Below are 18240 nucleotides of genomic sequence, written 5' to 3' on the forward strand. Positions count from 1 at the left end.
TAAAGATAAATCTGAAAAAAGATGCAAGACCTATACACTGAAAGCTATAAAACACTGCTGAGGGAAATTAAAGTTAAATAAATGGGGAGGTATTATGTTAATGTGTTGGAAGACTCAATATTGTTAAAACATCAACTATCTTCAAACTGACTTACAAATAGATTCATCACAATCCTATTTTTAAAAATCCTAGTAGGGTTTTTTGTTTGTTTGGTTTTTTTTTGTAGAAAATGGGAGTTTAGACTTATATGGCAATGCAAAGGACCCAGAATACCCAAAACAACCTTGAGAAAGAAGAAAGCTGGACATTAAATATCTTGGATTTAAAATTTAAAAAAAGAGAGAGAGAGGGAGAAGAAAGTTGGAGAATTTACACTACCTAACTTCAAGGCTAATTATGAAGTTACATTAATCAAAACAATGTAGCACTGGCATCAGGACAGATAAACAGATCAACAGAACGAAACAAAAAGTCCAAAAATAAACCCACACATATATGGTTAATTGATTTTTGACAAAGATGTGAAGGTAATTCAATGGAGAAAGGGCAGTCTTTTCAACAACAACAAAAAGGATATACATATACATATATACAAAGATTAACTCAAACTGGGTCACAGATTTAACTGTATAACCCAAAACTATAAAATTTCTAGAAGAAAATATAGGAGAAAATCTATATGACCTTGGGTTTGGCAAAGATTTATTTGTCAAAGAAATCATAGCTTGTGAAAGCTACCATACCATACCACACCACAGCATGGTCCATAAAAGAAAAAAAAAAATTAAGTGGGGACTTCATCAAATTTAAAAATGTCTGGTCTTTAAAAGATACTGTTAAAATGAAAAGACAAGCCATAGACTTGATTTGGGAGAAAATTAATCATCTATCTGATAAAGGGTTTGTATACAGAATACAAAAAGAATTCTCAAAACTCAATAAAAAGAAAACAAGCAATAAAATATAGGCAAAAGATCTGAACAGACACTTCACCAAAGAATATATGCAGATGGCAAATAAGCGTATGAAAAGATGCTCAACATTATCAGTGAGATACAAATCAAAAATATAGCGATACACTACTGCACACCCATTAGAATATCTAAAATTAAAGACCAACCATACCAAGTGTTGGTGAGGCTGTGAAACAGCTAGAACACTAGTATCCTTTGGATGGGCACATAAAATGGTACGACCACTTTGGAAGTTTCCTAAAATGTTAAACACATACCCACTGTCTGACCCACTCAAAACATAAGCAGTTTTACTTGTAATAGTCTCTCCAAAACCCAAATGCCCATCATCAGGTGAACTGATAAACTGTGGTGTACTCATACAATGGAATACTACTCAGCAATAAAAAAAAAAACAACCAATTATTGATGAGCAATTAACATGGATGATCCTCAAAATAATCACGTTGAGTGAAAGACCAAAAAAAAAAAAAAAAAGGTACATATTGTATGATTCTGTTCATACAAAATTCTAGGAAATATAAACTAACCCACAATGGGAGCAGATCAGTGGTTGACTGAAGGGCTGGAATGAGCATGAGGAAATTTTTGAGGGTGGTGGATATGTTCATTATCTTAATTGTCACAAGGGTTTCACTGCTGTATACACATGTCAAAATATATCAAATTGTACACTTCAAATATGTGTAGCCTACTATATTATCAATTATACCTCAGCAAAGCAAAGCTGTCAAAAAATATCAGTAAATCTTGAGAATTTTAATGACAACTGGCCACGTAGTACCTGAAGATGTTATAAGATGATTAAATACATCAAAAATAGGATGTTCAATGATGATTCAACAGAATCATCAAAGGAAAAAAAAGTATGGTAAAGAGCAGGGCTTTAGAAGCAGACATATGCGGGTTCAAATCTAGCTCTCTCCACTTACTAGCTGTGTGCCACTGGGAGATATTTAATTCTTCCAAGTCTGTCTTCTCATCTGTAAATACATTCAGGACCATTGTGATCATTAATTGAAATAATGTATGAATGTGCCTAACATAGTACCTGGTACAGTAGAGATGCTTTTTTGTGAACTTCCTCTTTTTAATAGTATTTTAAGGTCAGTTGGTGGAATTAGACTGCTTTATCTTCAGGTGTGGATTAGTATTTTTGAACATGTGCTACGTATATGGATTTGTGTCAGGTACTTTACTTGTTGTTATGGGTATGCAGAAAATTAAAGAACACAATACAGCTGGAGATACTTCTCTTAGAACTGAAATTCTCCACATCTTTTCAATGCCCATCTTTTGGTCTTGGCTGTTAGTGAGACTGGTTCTCTCAATCTGTGGATACAAACTCAGCAGACATTATACTCAGTTTGTAACTCCCAGCACTTAGCAAAGGGTCTCATGAGGCGTGCAGGCTCCACACATGCTTACTGAATTGAATTAAATTGATCCTACTGAAAATATGAAATGTCAGTTTCAATAATAGTGTGGCCTATTTGGGTTTGGAGTTTAATCCAATAACAAGACCACTAACCACTTGGAAAAACTGTAAATACGGAAGTGCCTAAAAATTTTTGCAGGTGTATGCTATTATTTTCTACTGTTTACATTTATTTCATTACAAAAAGCCATTGTTTCTTTTCTTTGGGATCAGGACAAGCCAACAAACAGATTTTTATATTTCAAAAACAAAACCCATTATACTGCAAAGACTATTAGGCATTTAACGAGGCAGATGAGAACTAAACTACCATCCTGATGTTTAAAAATATTTAATTTCCTTGCCTTTCAAACACATTATTCAGCATGGTCTTCATAATGAGGAAAGTCAGAATTTATTTCTATGCAACTCTGCAAAATGCTCACGCTCTTAGGGAGGTTGCACAACAAAGTGGATGCCAGGATGTCTGTTATATAGGAGAAATGATAGGGGAAATGGCTGAAGATAAGGAAGTCATGTAAACACTGTCAGCTATAGTTTGAGAATCTAGGGGGGAAAAAAGAACAAAACCCAACCTTAAACAAAGAACTATAAATCTCCAACCTATGAATTCTACTTCTAAGAATCTGTATTATAGAAATCTATTCCCACTATGGAAAAAAGAAGTATGTACACAAATATCTCTTTCAGAGACACTCTTTCAGAGTATTATTTATTTATAATATCTGGAAGCAATCTAAATATTGAACCTATAAGAGAGCAGTTAAGTGAATTATGGTATGCCTTCCTGAGGGAATACTACACAGACATGAAGAGAAAGATTATGAAGACTGTCCAGCAAAATGGAATGCTAGATGGAAAAATATACAAAATTAACTTTATTATGACAAATATGTTTAAAAAAAGAATAGAAAGAGGACAGAATTACATCAAGTTGCTAACAGTGGTGTCATAAGGACGGAGTTTGGGGTCATTTTTTTCCTCTACCTAACTTTCTAATTTTTTTCTAATCCAGTTTTATAACTTTTTCTATTCTAAAATTAATATAACTTCAAAATTAAACTGAGTATGGGTTTTTGAGTAAGAGAAGGAAGGAAAATAAGAGAAGGGAGGAATGACTGGCAGAAAGGCTGACTGGGCTACTGGTAGCAATCTAACCATAAGAGGTTATGTATGAGCTCTAGTTTACCATCAGCTGAGTAGCTATATTAACAGACTGTTCTCCATTAAAAAATATTGCTGTATTCTGTGATTCTTTTTCTATGTTTCTTCCCAACCCTCTATCTGTACCACAGCATAATATAGAAGGCAAAAAGTTAATACTCAAGAAAGTATAGTTCCTTATTCTGTAAGGTAAAAAGACTATATATTTTAAAAACATTTATCTTCTAATAAGGCCCTTTACACTGTTAATGTGTAACATTAAAATTAACCATGTTTTCCCGATGGAAGGGAACTCTAAACTTGATGACTAATGCTTTTGTTGGCATCTATAATGGAAGAAATAATTTGGTCCCCAGATGTGTATTTCTGCTTCATGATCCTAGCCAGCAGCTGCCAGTGTGAAGAGAAGAGATACAACTTCTTCTAAATTACTTCAGTGCAGTCATTTAAAAGCAGGTTAAATAAATACTGGGACTTCATTAAGCTGTTCTGTGCCCACATCTCTCCTTTATTTATACAGTAGCCTCCCTTCCTTATCAGCAGGAGATATGTTCCAAGACCGCAAGTGGATGTTTGAACTGATAGAAGTACCAGTAGGGCCACACCCTACAGACTATGTTTTTTCCTACACATACATACCTGTGCTACAGTTTAATTTATAAATCAGGCCCAGTAAGAGATAAATAACAATAGTAATAACACATAAGTTACAATAATATACTGTAATAAAAGTTTGTGAACGTGGTCTCTCTCTCTCAAAATATCTTATTGTACTGTACTTACCCTTCTTCCTGTGGTGATGTGAGATAAAATGCCTACGTGACAAGATGAAGTGAGGTGAATGATGTAGGCATTGTAACGCAGCGTTAAGCTACCACTGACCTTCTGACAATAGGTCAGGAGGATCATCTGCATCTAGATAGTTGCTTCCATGGCTGACCATGGTAACTGAAACCAAGAAAAGTGACACCATGGATAAAGGGGGCACTACTGGACTGTTAGTAGAGCTTCCACAAACTATATGCCTCAGCTGAAAGCAGGAGGACACAAGCTCCATGATACTGACTAGAGGTAAGGAAGAATGGGTTAGGATTGCAAAATGTTCTCTTCGCAGAAAATGTGATGTTTCTAGATGAGCTCATGTCTTTGGACAGTTCTCAAAAACACCGAATTTATTCAACACTTACTACCAGAATGTACTACTCACTGACAGACTGTACTAGGCATATCTTCTTCATTTCCTTCCTTCACACTCAGAAGCCCTTCTTTATCTCATGTTAAAATTCTTCAAGGACTATCTCAACTGACAGTTCCTTCATGGGGCAAACGTCTTTCCTATTTTTCCACCTGGCATTAAACTTTTTTAATAGCATTTCACAAAATCATAAGATTTTGGAGTTGGAGGGGAGCTTAGATCATTTAACTTAACTTTCTCTCTGAAACACGGAGAGAAGGGTTTTTTCCCAGGTGTGTTGATGAGTTAGAAGTAGGCGTTTCAAGTTTGCCACAGAGGAACCCAGTCATACACTGCCATGGATCACTAAGATCTATAAAGGTCTGAGGTCTGTCTGCTCTACCAGCTTGCAAGCTCTTCAAGGAGGGAGACCAATTCTTGTTCATCTCCAATTTGCTCAGGAAGTAGGCACACAGGGAGGGGATAAATGCCTGCCCAGTTGATTTAGTTAGAAAAGATACTAGTCCAAGAGAAATCATGGGTTTATTGGTTGCCAACAGTGCTACTGAAGAGGCCAAAAGAAAGTGTGTGCCTGGGATTTGCTGTCATCCTAAATTCTGTACAACAAAATTACTTGAAGTAGATGGTAACTGTGACATTCAAAAGATGCATTAGAAAGAGATATTCCATGACATGGAACAACTCTATTGTATTAAAAACAGGCCAGGCCCTTCTAACCCTGACGTCAAGTAGGTGATGTGTGCCTATTTTCTCTAGCTGGATTACCATTAATAGTCAAATAAAAATAAACTTTCAATAGATTGCTTTTCCTTAAAATGCACACCCACACGCAATCTTTTTAAAATGCGCAAGTGTATTCCCATTAGAAAATCAGAATGCTATGTGAAAAAATTGACAAAACTTTCAGGAATGTTCTTAAACTTTAGCCAATTTCTCTCGCAAGATGCCTTTTATCTGAAGGGCACAAGCGCTGAAGAGGCACTTTGGACACAGTAGGAAGTTGTGAGATTAGAGTTTTAGCTTTTAGTTTGCCACTATTCCATCTATTCAGCCGTCCATTCTTTCATTTCTTCCTTCAACAGATATTTATTGAGTACTTACTATGTGCCAGGCACTTTGCTGTGCACTGAATCAGACAGACATGGTAATTACATTCCAGAGAGGAAGATAGACAAAGAACACAAAGCAAAGATTGTAATAAATGCCATAAGGAAATAAACAGGATGAGACAGAGTAATGAGTAGGAAGCAGCAGTAGGAATTACTTTAGTCTGACCAGCTACAGACATCATATATCCACTTACGTAATAACAGGCAAGTCAATGAACTTTTCTGGCACTCAGATCTCCAACATGAATAACTAAGGTTGAACTGGATGACATCAAAGTGGAAAATGCCCTGGACTGGAAGCAAGAAAATGCTAGCTTGAGCTCTGACCATACTTGCACTGTCTCCCTGATGAAAAATACAGTGAACAGAGTGTGAAAGCCCTGTGAATCAAATAATTAAGCCAGAGACTAAAAGTGTTCCTTTCTTTTAAGTTTATTTACTTATTTACAGAGAAAGAGAGAGAGAGGCAGAGAGAGAGGGAGAGGGAGAATCCCAGGCACATGGGGCTTGATCTCATGAACTGTGAGATCATGCATGACCTGAGCTGAAACCAAGAGTTGGACGTTCAACCAACTGAGCCATCCAGGCACCCCCTTTTCTCTTTTTAAGATTGTTTCTGACTCTCTGGATGTCAGTTTTCAGAGAAAACCTCTGAGAACTTCAGAAACACTAGATTAAAATTTTTATTCCATGACTTCCAGACAAGAAACATATCTACTTCATGATGGGATAAGGAATTTGGTAAAGTGGCACTAATAAACCAACTAGTGATAATATGTTCTTCACTGCATATTAAAAATAAAAAGCATGACTTTTTCCCTCTTCCTACACCAAGTTTAACTCAGTGACAGGCCAAAGAAAAGAAACCAAACTGCTAGCAAAACCGTTATTTTTTCTTTTAAATTTTGGCTATTATCAGGTTTGGTGACACAGTCAAAGAATAGCATCCTTCAGTGAAAGTCTGCCCATTACAGCCAAGAAGAGAAATCCTACCGAGTGTAAAGTGCCATTATTGGTCACTGCAGGAAGGCGAGCCCATCGTTCATTTTCCAGTTCTTCCATTACTTGATTCATTGCACTCTTTAGCCACGTGTCCACAGAAACACCGATCTGCTTTAGCAGGTCCAGCCGGGCTTCAGCTTTCAACTTAATTATCTAAGAAAACCAAGAAAATGGTGAGACATCAAGGCACTTTTTCCTCAATGTGTTTTTTAAGTTATTCTTGATTTACTAATTAAAATAATCTTGGTATTCACTAGCAATGCTTCCTTGGCATAGAGGTTAATTTTTCACTTGGAGAGGGGGAGAGGGAGCGGGAAATAGAAGTAGGGAGAGGAGAGGAAACACAAGAACAGAAATGAGGGCAAATGGCACACTCGCATCTTGACAAGACACATCAAACCTAACTTATGAACAGGAAGATATGAATACACCATCAAGTCTGCATTCTTCCCCTCTTAGGAAGGCTAGGCCTCAGGATATCCTAAAATCCAGCCTTTTTGACAGCCTTTTAACCTATCTCTTGGACTTTTTCTTCTCTATAATCTACCTCTTACAAGTTTGCAAAGGTCACCATGTCACTCCCTGGTTAAAAACTTCCATGACTCCTGACTGAACTACTGGGTAAAGATTTAAGTTAAATTATGATGTAGCTATCAGAAATAATAAAATACAGCAATAAAATTCTCCAAACTGAATTCTCCAAATTCAAGAAACAGAAAGACTGCTTGTGCTTTGACTCTTGTTCTAAGCCATAAGCACGTAACCGCAGAACCAGTCTAAACCTGTCCCAATCAAACAGTAACTGCTTTGCTCTAATAGCCAGGCCTCTGAAAGTCAGCCAGTGACAGCCCCACACATCTGCAAGGCAGCCAGCCAGTAAACCACAGCCTCACTCCAGAAATCACCAGTGTTCAAGTTTCTACTCCTGCTTCTGACAGTCCACCAATCCCTATACACCACAGCCAGAGGTGAGCCAATCTGTAAAACATTTTCAGTTTTGAAAATCTGCCAATCCCTGAAATCCACAATTCTTAAAACCTTGTATATCGGTTCTATTTTGTTTAGAGATTGTGTTTGTAAGTATTACTCTCTTGCTTAGCAAGTAGTAAAGTCAGTTTCACTGTTTCACGTATTAGAGAGGTGGTCTCTTCCTTCGACATTGGAAGGTTCCACTGAGAAAATGTTGATTATTTGATAATTCCAACTCTCACTTTATAGCCTTCTGTGGGACTTCTGGACAAACAAGTGTGCTCACTGAACCCTTCTGGAATGCGATTCTGATCACTCTCTAGATTCTCCATCGGGAGAGCTGGTATTAAAACTGATCTGAACTCTGGGGGCACCTGGGTGGCTCTGTTGGTAGAGTAAGTGACTCTTGATCTCAGGGTTATGAGTTCAAGCCCCACACTGGGCATGGAGCCTACTCAGAAAAAAAAAATTCTCTGACTTCTGACTTGTTTCACTGAGCTCTCATTGCTGTATTTATCTTGTATTCCTAAGATTAAGCATACATCTTTTTAAAAATGGAGATAAAATTCACATTACATAAAATTTGCCATCTTAATCATTTTTAAGTGTACAATTCAGTGGTTTTGGATATCATATACATCTTTATAAAGCAATTAGAATTTTTGGTTTGGAGACAGTGTTTGGTAAATAGCCTTGCAAAAACCTGTTTATTCTTCTAACAACTGTTTACTGAGATAAAGCTTGCATATACTGTAAGATTCATCCATTTAAAGTGTACAGTTCAATGAGTCACAGTATATTCACAGATATGCAATTATCACCACAATCACTTTTTAGAACATTTTAATCACCTCCAAAAGAAACCTCGTATCCTTTAACTATTGCTCCCTCACCCCTCATTTCAATTATTGTTCTTTCTCTATATACAGATTTACCTATTTTGAACATTTTTTTAGCAGTGAGCTGTCAGCACAGAGCCTGATGTGGGGCTCGAACTCCGAACGGTGAGATCATGACCTAAGCTGAAGTTGGATGCTTACCTGACTGACCCACCCAGGAGCCCATATTCTGAACATTTAATATAAATAGAACCATATGTGGTCTTTTGTGATTGGCTTCTTTGAATTAGCATAATGTTTCAAGGTTCATCCATGTTGTAACATGTATCAGTATTTCATTCCTTTTTATGGCTACATAACATTCTATTGGATACACCACATTTTATTTATCCATTTGTCAGTTAACTGACACTTGGGTGATTTTCAGTTTGTCTAATATGAATAATGTTCCTTTACACATTAGTGTACAAGTTTTTGTGTAAACATGCTTTCTTTTCTCTTGGGTATATACCTAGGACTGGAATTACTTAGTCATAAAATAATGCTATATTGAACCACTGGGGAAATGCCAGGCTGTTTTCTGCCTCATTTGATAATCCCCCCAGCAGGGTGTGAGGGTTAACATTTCTCCACATCTGGAAAACACTTGTTAACGTCTTTCTTTTTGATTCTAGCCATTCTAGTGAGTATGAAGTAGTATCTCATTGTAGTTTTGATATGTATTTCCTTGATGACTAATGATGTCAAGTATATTTTCATGTGCTTATTAGTCATCTGTGTATCTTCTCTGGAGAAATGTCTGTCTATTCAGACCTTTTGCCCATTTTTAAAATGGACTGTTGCTGTTTTCTTTTGTCTTTGTCCTTTAAAAAATATTTATTTATTTATTTAGAGAGTACAAGTGGGGGAGAGGGGCAGAGAGAGGGAGAGAGAGAGAGAGAGACAGAGAGAGAAAGAGAGAGAGAGAGAGAGAGAGAATCCCAAGCAGGCTCTACACTCATCATGGAACCCAACATGGGGCTCAATCTCACAACAGTGAGATCATGACCTGAACCAAAATCAAGAGTCGGTCACTCAACTGACTGAGCCACCCAGGTACCCCTTGTCTTTGTCTTTATTGTAAGTTTTCATGTATTCTAGATAAAAGTCCCTCATCAGATACATGATTTGCAGATTATTTTTTCCCATCCTGTGTGTTGTCTTTCACTTTACTTCAAAATTTTTTTTAATTATTAATTTTTTGAGAGAAAGCATGCGTATGTTGAGTGCAGAAAGGGCAGAAAGAGAGGGAGAGAATCTTAATCTCAAGACGTGAGGCTTGATCTCAAGAACGGTGAGATCATGACCTGAGCTGAAATCAAGAGCTGAAAGCTTAACTGACGAGCCACCCAAACACCCCAAGAGGTAGAGTTTTTTTAAAATGATGCTTTGAAAAACCACATCTTACAGATGTATCTTATAGATACATAATCTTGGTGTATTAACAATGTCAATTAACTGATTTTAATATAAAATTTAACATAAGCACATCCAAATGTCAAGCCACAGTTGAGTTTATAAAACTTTTCGGCTTGACATGTGGATAAAGTTATAAAGTCTGTAAATCTAATATGGGCTTAGTTACTTTACCTTCAAAATATCATTTCTCTAAGGTAAGGACTGTGTCTGTTGCAACTCTACTATTTAGGACAATGCCTGGCATGTGTAGGAAATGAATAATGGTAGATGGTAGTATTTGCCATTCTAAATTACCTTTGGTTTCTTAAAAACACTCTAAACAACTTTTATCACATAGGATTATACCATTTCATTCAATCCACACAACAATTCTGAGGATGGATATCATAAACTCCATTATAGATGAGAAAAATGATTTAACCAAAGTTCCATCGATTTTGGTAAACTGTTATTCCCAATGAATCATGCCTCTTGCTATCCAAGTAGTCCCCTCTCGCATTGATTCCGGGCTTATCCATGTGATCTGCTTTGATGGAACATATGCAAATTTGATGCGGAGATTTGATAAGTACAAGTAAAGTTGATTTCTTGGAATGTATCTCCATCATGTAAGGAAGCCCAGTTTAGCATAATTGAGGATGAAAGACCATTTGGAAAAAAGGCCTAGCCCTCTAGCAGACCCTCTAAGATGTATGCAGCTCCTTGAGTAATCTCAGGAAAAACCTGCAAAAGAAATGCATAGTCAACACCCAGAATGGTGAGAGATAATAAATAGCTTTTGCCATAAAGTTGTGTGTGTGTGTGTGTGTGTGTTTTAAGGCAGCCACAGATTGTTGTGTTTAAATAATTTAGTTTCCAAATATCTGGGGATTTTTCAGGTATCTGTTAATTGATTTTTAATTTAATTCTGATGGTCAGAGAACATACTCAGACTGATATCAATACTTTTAAACTAACTTGACACTGGTTTATGCTGAACATTCTGTGTGTACTTTAAAAGAACAAATACTCTATACTCTTGTAGGGTAGAGTCTTCTTTAAATGCCAATTAAGGTAAAATTAGTTGATAGTGTTGTTCAAGTCTCCTGTATCCTTGCTGGTTTTCTAGCTCCTTCTTCTAATTACTGAAAGGAATGTTGAAATCTCCAACTACCATGGTAGATTTGTTTATTTCTCCTTTCAGTTAGGCCAGTTTTGCTTCATGTACTTAGTAGCTCTATTATTAGTTACATACACATCCAGAATTGTTACACTGTCTTCTTCTTCTTTTTTTTTTTTTAATGTTTTTATTTAACTTTGAGAGAGAAAGAGACACAGCGGGAGCTGGGGAGGGGCAGAGACAGAGGGAGACACAGAATCTGAAGCAGGCTCCACGCTTTGAGCTCAGCACAGAGCCCGAAGTGGGGCTTGAACTCACAAACTGAGACCCTGACCTGAGCCGAAGTCGGATGCCCAACTGACTGAGCCACCCAGGCGCCCTGAGAATTGTTATGTCTTCTTGATGGAGAAGATGATGAACACCTTATTTTTAATCATTATAAATGATCCCTTTTAATATTTCTTGTCCTGTAGTTTACTCTGATGTTACAACCACTCCAATATTTTAATGGTTGATGTTGTTCCCCTGTGGTGAGCAACAGCTGAACTTTCTGTTAATTATTTTTGCCTTCCAGCTATTGTTTCCTGTCAAGCTCCTGGGAGTTTCTGTTCCATACATGTATTTAGGTTTGGCCCAGGATATGGACAGTTATTCACATATATGCAAACTTGAGGGCTTCCTGACAGCCATTCTAAAGCCAGTTAAGACCAAGGCTCTATGCTTGAAAACAGCCCCTTGCAAAGAGCTGTTTAATGTTAATATCACCAAGTACAGTCCCATTCTTTTCAGGGTCTATTCCTTTCCAGTTTTTATATGGCAGTTTTCCACATCTACTAAATAATCACTTTAAATATTTTTACCCCAGGTTAATAACTGTTATCTAAAGGAGGATTAGCCTAATATGAGTTAGTCCTTTATTATCAGAAGCAGAAACCCTTGTAGAGATATATTCTATACCCAAAATGAACTGCAAAGAAATCTTAAATTTTGCTCAATAGATTACCATTAGTATTTCCATTATAATTCTGAGACTTTTTAATACACTGCAGGAGAAAGCAAATAAAATATTATGATAATATTAGGAACCAAGATTTTCAATATAAGAGAAAAGAGACAATATAAAATCAAAGAATTTCAACAAAATCCTTTTAATTTTAAGTTTTAATTGGAAAGATCAACATGAACTCATGATGTGAAAAAAATAATAAATTCCTAGCTCTAATAACAAAGAAAGGGCCAAGACATAAAAATAAGCACCTTCACATTCTAGACTCTGGTGTCTAAATACTATTCTTAGGGCGCATGGGTGGCTCAGTCGGTTGAGCGTCCGACTTCGGCTCAGGTCATGATCTTGCGGCCTGTGAGTTCCAGCCCCGCATCGGGCTCTGTGCTGACAGCTTGGAGCCTGGAGCCTGCTTCAGATTCTGTGTCTCCCTCTCTCTGTGCCCCTCCCCTGCTCATGCTCTGTCTCTCTCTGTCTCAAAAATAAATAAAAATATTAAAAAAAATTTTTTTAATAAAAAAATAAATACTATTCTTTATTAAAAGAAATCAGAGCTCCATGAAGAAATGGCTAATTCTAAGTCTGGTAGGGGAAAAATACACAGTGAGTGTATGAAGGCTTGTTCTGTGAGAAAGCAAGAAACTGTTCAAAAATCTAATGGGAATAATGTCAAAAGGACATGGAAGTCAGCCATTAAATGGACTCTCACTGGCCAAATTTAGACAATGTGGCACTTAAAAAAAGGCCAACTATAATTTAAAATACACTAAATTAATAAAAACCCATAATAAATTGAGAATATGTGGGACTCCATGAGGAGAAGCAAAGGATAATGACTCAGGGAAAGACATCTACTACGGAGCTGTGAACTAAAAACTTCTCAAGAGCTTATACAGGGCTGAAAGATGTTCCATCTATCCAGCCAGAGTTGAGAAACCTTGCTGGATACTCATGGTAAAACAAGAAACTATAGAAAGGAAATGCATTGGTAATAGGGCTAAATTTGCCCTACTGGAAAGGCTATTCTTTTTTTTTTTAATTTTTTAATTCATTTATTTATTTATAATTTACATCCAAGTTAGCTAGCATATAGTGCAATGATGTTTTCAGGAGTAGATTCCAGTGATTAATCACCTATGTATAACACCCAGTGCGCATCCCAACAAGCATCTTCCTTAATGCTCCTTACCCATTTAGCCCATGCCCCCTCCCACAACCCCTCCAGCAACCCTCAGTTTGTTCTCTGTATTTAAGAGTCTCTTCTGTTTTGTCCCCTTCCCTGTTTTTATATTCTTTTTGCTTCCCTTCCCTTAAGTTCATCTGTTTTGTATCTTAAATTCCTCATATGAGTGAAGTCATTTGATATCAGTCTTTCTCTAATTTCGCTTAGTATAATACCCTCTAGTTCCATCCACATAGTTGGAATAACAAGATTTCATTCTTTTTGATTGCTGAGTAATATTCCATTGTATGTATGTGTGTATGTATGTATGTATGTGTATATATGTATATATATACACATACATATATACACATGTATATACACACATGTATACACACACATGTATATACATATACATATACATATACATATACATATACACACACCATATCTTCTTTATCCATTCATCCGTTGATGGACATTTGGGCTCTTTCCATACTTTGGCTATTGTCAATAGCACTGCTGTAAACATTGGGGTGCATATGCCCCTTCGAAACAGCACACCTGTATCCCTTGGATATATACCTAGTAATGTAATTGCTGGGTCGTAGGGTAGTTCTATTTTTAAGTTTTTGAGGAACCTCCACACTGTTGGAAAGGCTATTCTAAACCAGCCCAAACAAAGCTTGAAAAGAAGCCTCAAAAGGATCAAATTGATCTGCAACTGAATTGGCTGTCAGAACAAAACTCAATAGTCTTTAAAAGAAGAAAGGAAAATTCAGACACCCCAATAACCAAACACTCACCATTTCTAGTACTCAGTAAAAATTACTAGGTATTTGAAAAGTAGAAAAAGATGAGCCATAACTAAAGGAAAAAATCAGTCAATAAGAAAGACAGACATCACAGATATGACGGAATGAGCAGACAAGACTTAAAGTCATTATTATAAATACACCTAAGGATTTAAAGGAAAACATGAAGATAAGCAGGCATGAACTGGAAATATAAAGAACCAAACAGAACTCCTAGAGCTGAAGCTGTAACACCTGAAATCAAAATTGACAGGATGGCCTTAACAGTAGATTATGTACCACAGAAGAAACAATCAGTGAACTTGAATACATACTAGCTCATCAAACTGAGATTAAGACAAAAAAAAAAAAAAAAAAAAGAAAGGTGATCTTTGCATGTGATGTGTAGGACAATACCAAGTAATCTAATACTCATATTGTCGGAGTTGAACTAACTTAAGACAGAAAGCATGTCAATTGTTGTCTGGTCACAAGAGAATTTGGGGGGGGATGAATGAAATATTTTGTATCTAGATTGTGGTGGTGAATATTTAGGGAGATGCATTTGTCCAAACTTACCAAACTGTTCCCTTGAAATGGTTACATTTTATTGTATGTATATTATACCTTGATAGAGCTGATTTTTTTTTAATGTTTATTTATTTTTGAGAGAGACAGAAATAGAATGTGAGTGGGTTAGGGGCAGAGAGAGAGGGAGACACAGAATCTGAAGCAGGCTCCAGGCTCCGAGCCATCAGCACAGAGCCTGATGCGGGGCTTGAACTCACAGAGCTGTGAGATCATGACCTGGGCCAAAGTCAGACACCTACTGACTGAGCCACCCAGGTGCCCCAGAGCTGACTTTTAAAATACCACGACATCAAAATGATACTTAAGAAAGAGAGAAAAATACGTATTTGCCATTACTGGAGGTGACTAGTACCTGCAGAGAGAAAAATACGTATTTGCCATTACTGGAGGTGACTAGTACCTGGTAGCTGCAAATACAAAAAAAAAAAAAAAAAGAAAAAAAGGAACCTGAACAGTGGAAAGATCTGGGAGCACCACCTAATTAAGTGACTACTGTTAGCATCATTCATAGAGAGGCAACTTGATAAAAACATTCTGTGATGAAAAACAGCATCATCTATCAAGTATTCTTGCCTAAAATACTGACTCTAATAAGGCCTCGAGATTTAACCTCTATTTTACAGAATAGAAATAAACACATAGGGCCAATATTGCAAAATATTAACTGTTGAATTTAGCATGTTGAGAAATATTTCTTTACTCTTCATCTTTTCTGTACAGTTGAAAATATTCACGGGACACCTAGGTGACTCAGTTGGGTAAGAGCTTGACCTTGGCGCAGGTCATGATCTCACGGTTCATGAGTTCGAGCCTTGTACTGGGCTTTCTGCTGTCAGCAGCTGAGCCCACTTCGGAAACTGTCCCCCTCGCTCTCTTCCTCTCTCTCAAAAATAAATAATCACAAAGGAAAAAAAAAAGAGCATATTCACACATAAAGTGAAAGAAAGTGATTAGTCAAAAGGTGTGCTGACACACTATTATAAGAGTATAGTGAAAACCCACAATAACAGGCCCTGAGGTAATGTAAATTTCGATATAATATGATTGAAAATTCTGTTTTTATAGCAGGCTTATCCTTAGCATTTGATTAATCTTGTGGCAAGGAGGCTTTACATTTTATGCAACTGAAATTTTGGGGCTTCTCCTATAGCATGCTGGCAAGGGTATTAATTACCATTTTTGAGTCACTGAGGTACAAGGATGACATAATAATCTTGAATTCCTGATGTACAACAGAACCTTATAGGATGACAATTTAAGAGAAAATGGTACCTATGAAAACGTGTTTATATAAATAATAATTGATTTTTTTGGTTTTGTTAATTCACTCTTGATACCAGGTACTCTGGCTTTCAAGTGTACATTCAGATAAAAAAATATGTAATTAGTATCTTAGAGAAGGAATCATATAGTCTATAGTTCCTTCTTGCAGACCTTATACCAAACATGAATTACTAAAAATTTCCAGTATCTTTAACTTCTTACGTTAACTTTCTCCTATTTGTGTCTCCTCAGTGTGTCTCTTCACTGTCAAAAAAAAAGAGAACTACCCTCAATCCCCCAAAAAGGGAAAAATTTAAACATGTAAAAAGTAATTGTGCTCTGGAACAACATACATCATGTACAGCTTCCAAAAAGATGGTATTTAAAATTCTCAGTTTCTTGGCAAGCTCCTTTTAAAACAGGTATAAGTCAGATGCAGAATGTGTGTGTCTTTGTGACAAAAGGCATTTCAAAAAATTCAAATACCTAAATACCAGGTTAAGAAGACTGTTATTAAAGTTTAATTTGAGCAGCTATTGCTTTGTTTCAACTCCTGGATTTGTCAGGGGCTGCCAACAGTACCACATCTAGTACACACAGTGTGTTCATCATTGTATGTCTAGTATATCCATCAGTGCCTGGGGCACAGCAGATGTTTATTAAGTAATTGTTACACTAATAACTTAGTGAATTTGTGACACATTAACCAGTCAGTAATTATTAAGTAATTGCTATATTCTTTAGAAAAGCACAGGCCATTTATATTTTTCAATTTCTATGTCTGGAAAAAGTTTCTTTAATCTATTACTGAGCACCACAGATGTTTTTATTGTAATCAGCAACACTGAATGGAAACATAATACAGAAATGACTAGATAAAGTAGATTACCCAACAAGAGAGGGTAACACGTTGGTGGGAGTTAAAAATCAAACATGAAGGATATAATGGAATTTTAACCAGCTTTGTCCCTTTTGATTATTTATAATAAAGTAAGTAACTACTGAATGGAAAATTCAATGCAAATGATATGCAGGCAGAAGAAAGAAAAAGGTAATCTACAAAACCACTATTGTCAATTCCTCTGAAGGCTCTTGTAGTCAAATCTATCCAAAAATGTCATTAGGACAACCTGGTAAGTACTACCCCTGCAGTGAGTAATACACTCATGTATTTGCCATCTAATTTTAGCTGGACTGTTCTTCATATCTGATAAGTGAAAATCAAGTGGAAGATCATTGTAAGACAGCAGTAAGATTAACCGTATTTCACTGATATTCAAAACTGAGATACTGGATCTAGCATCATGGTTTTTAACATATTCTGTATTTTTGGTAAGAAAATTATCTTTGAGAATGCAGACTTAAATACTGGTATTAGGAGAAACGAGTCATTCTGTTGTGGGAATCTCACTTCATATTTTTAGCTTTGAGCTAACAAACACAGGGCTGTTTAGCACACTCATGGAAATAACAGGTCATTCAGCCTAAATGCAGACTGTGTGACTGATACCTACTACTGCTACTACTGGGGGGTTTGGTGGAGCGATGGTACCAGACAGTGACACTATGGAGGGAGTCTGGAAACGGAAAATACAAGAGAGAACACACCCTTTGGAAAACTTCTGAGACCTGTCCCGTTCCACCAAAGCTCCGAAACTGACTTCACTCAGAGTATAGAGAAACAAATACCAGGAGAAACTCTTCTACACAAGCCAGTGTTTCTCAGACTAGGCAAGGGCCTGCCAATAGTAGTTGGCCAGCACACTGGGGTAGTGGTTTAGCCGTGACCCTGAATTCAGAGCAGAAAATGACTATTTATTGTACACCCTGCCCTCTTCACTATGGAGGCTGTGGATCATGTGCCAGGAACAAAGGCAAGTTAGGTTTACTGGGGCTTTTCTAGACCAGGCAGATGGCAAGCTTTTCTGGTTCAGATCACTTCTGTGGGGTTATGCCAAAAACATGCTCATACTCCCTATGTTTGCCTAAGCTGCCTCTCCCCTCACCTCCCCCTGCCCTCCAACCAACCACTGAAACATTTCCTCAAAACCTCTAGAGTCCTGAGGGGACATGTGAAAATCACTAGTTTAGATTAACCCTCAACCAATGAAAGAATTCCTTGTATAGAGTCCCTGACAGCACTTGCAGTGCTGCACCTCGTCCCAGGGGAATTTATTCT

General features: G+C 36.9%; 1 protein-coding gene across 7 annotated transcripts in view; it reads right to left on the reverse strand.

Moving 5' to 3' along the window:
- The window catches only part of FCHSD2 (FCH and double SH3 domains 2), a 294180-nt gene that overhangs the window by 17267 nt on the left and 258673 nt on the right, over positions 1–18240 (reverse strand). For all 7 annotated transcript variants that reach the window (XM_027039763.2, XM_053203647.1, XM_027039764.2 and 4 more), the window contains one exon: positions 6875–7036. In XM_027039763.2, coding sequence (XP_026895564.1) covers positions 6875–7036 — 162 coding nt within the window. The remainder of the gene's footprint in view (positions 1–6874; positions 7037–18240) is intronic.

This window comes from Acinonyx jubatus, chromosome D1 (assembly GCF_027475565.1).
Source record: "Acinonyx jubatus isolate Ajub_Pintada_27869175 chromosome D1, VMU_Ajub_asm_v1.0, whole genome shotgun sequence".
NCBI classification, from domain to species: domain Eukaryota; kingdom Metazoa; phylum Chordata; class Mammalia; order Carnivora; family Felidae; genus Acinonyx; species Acinonyx jubatus.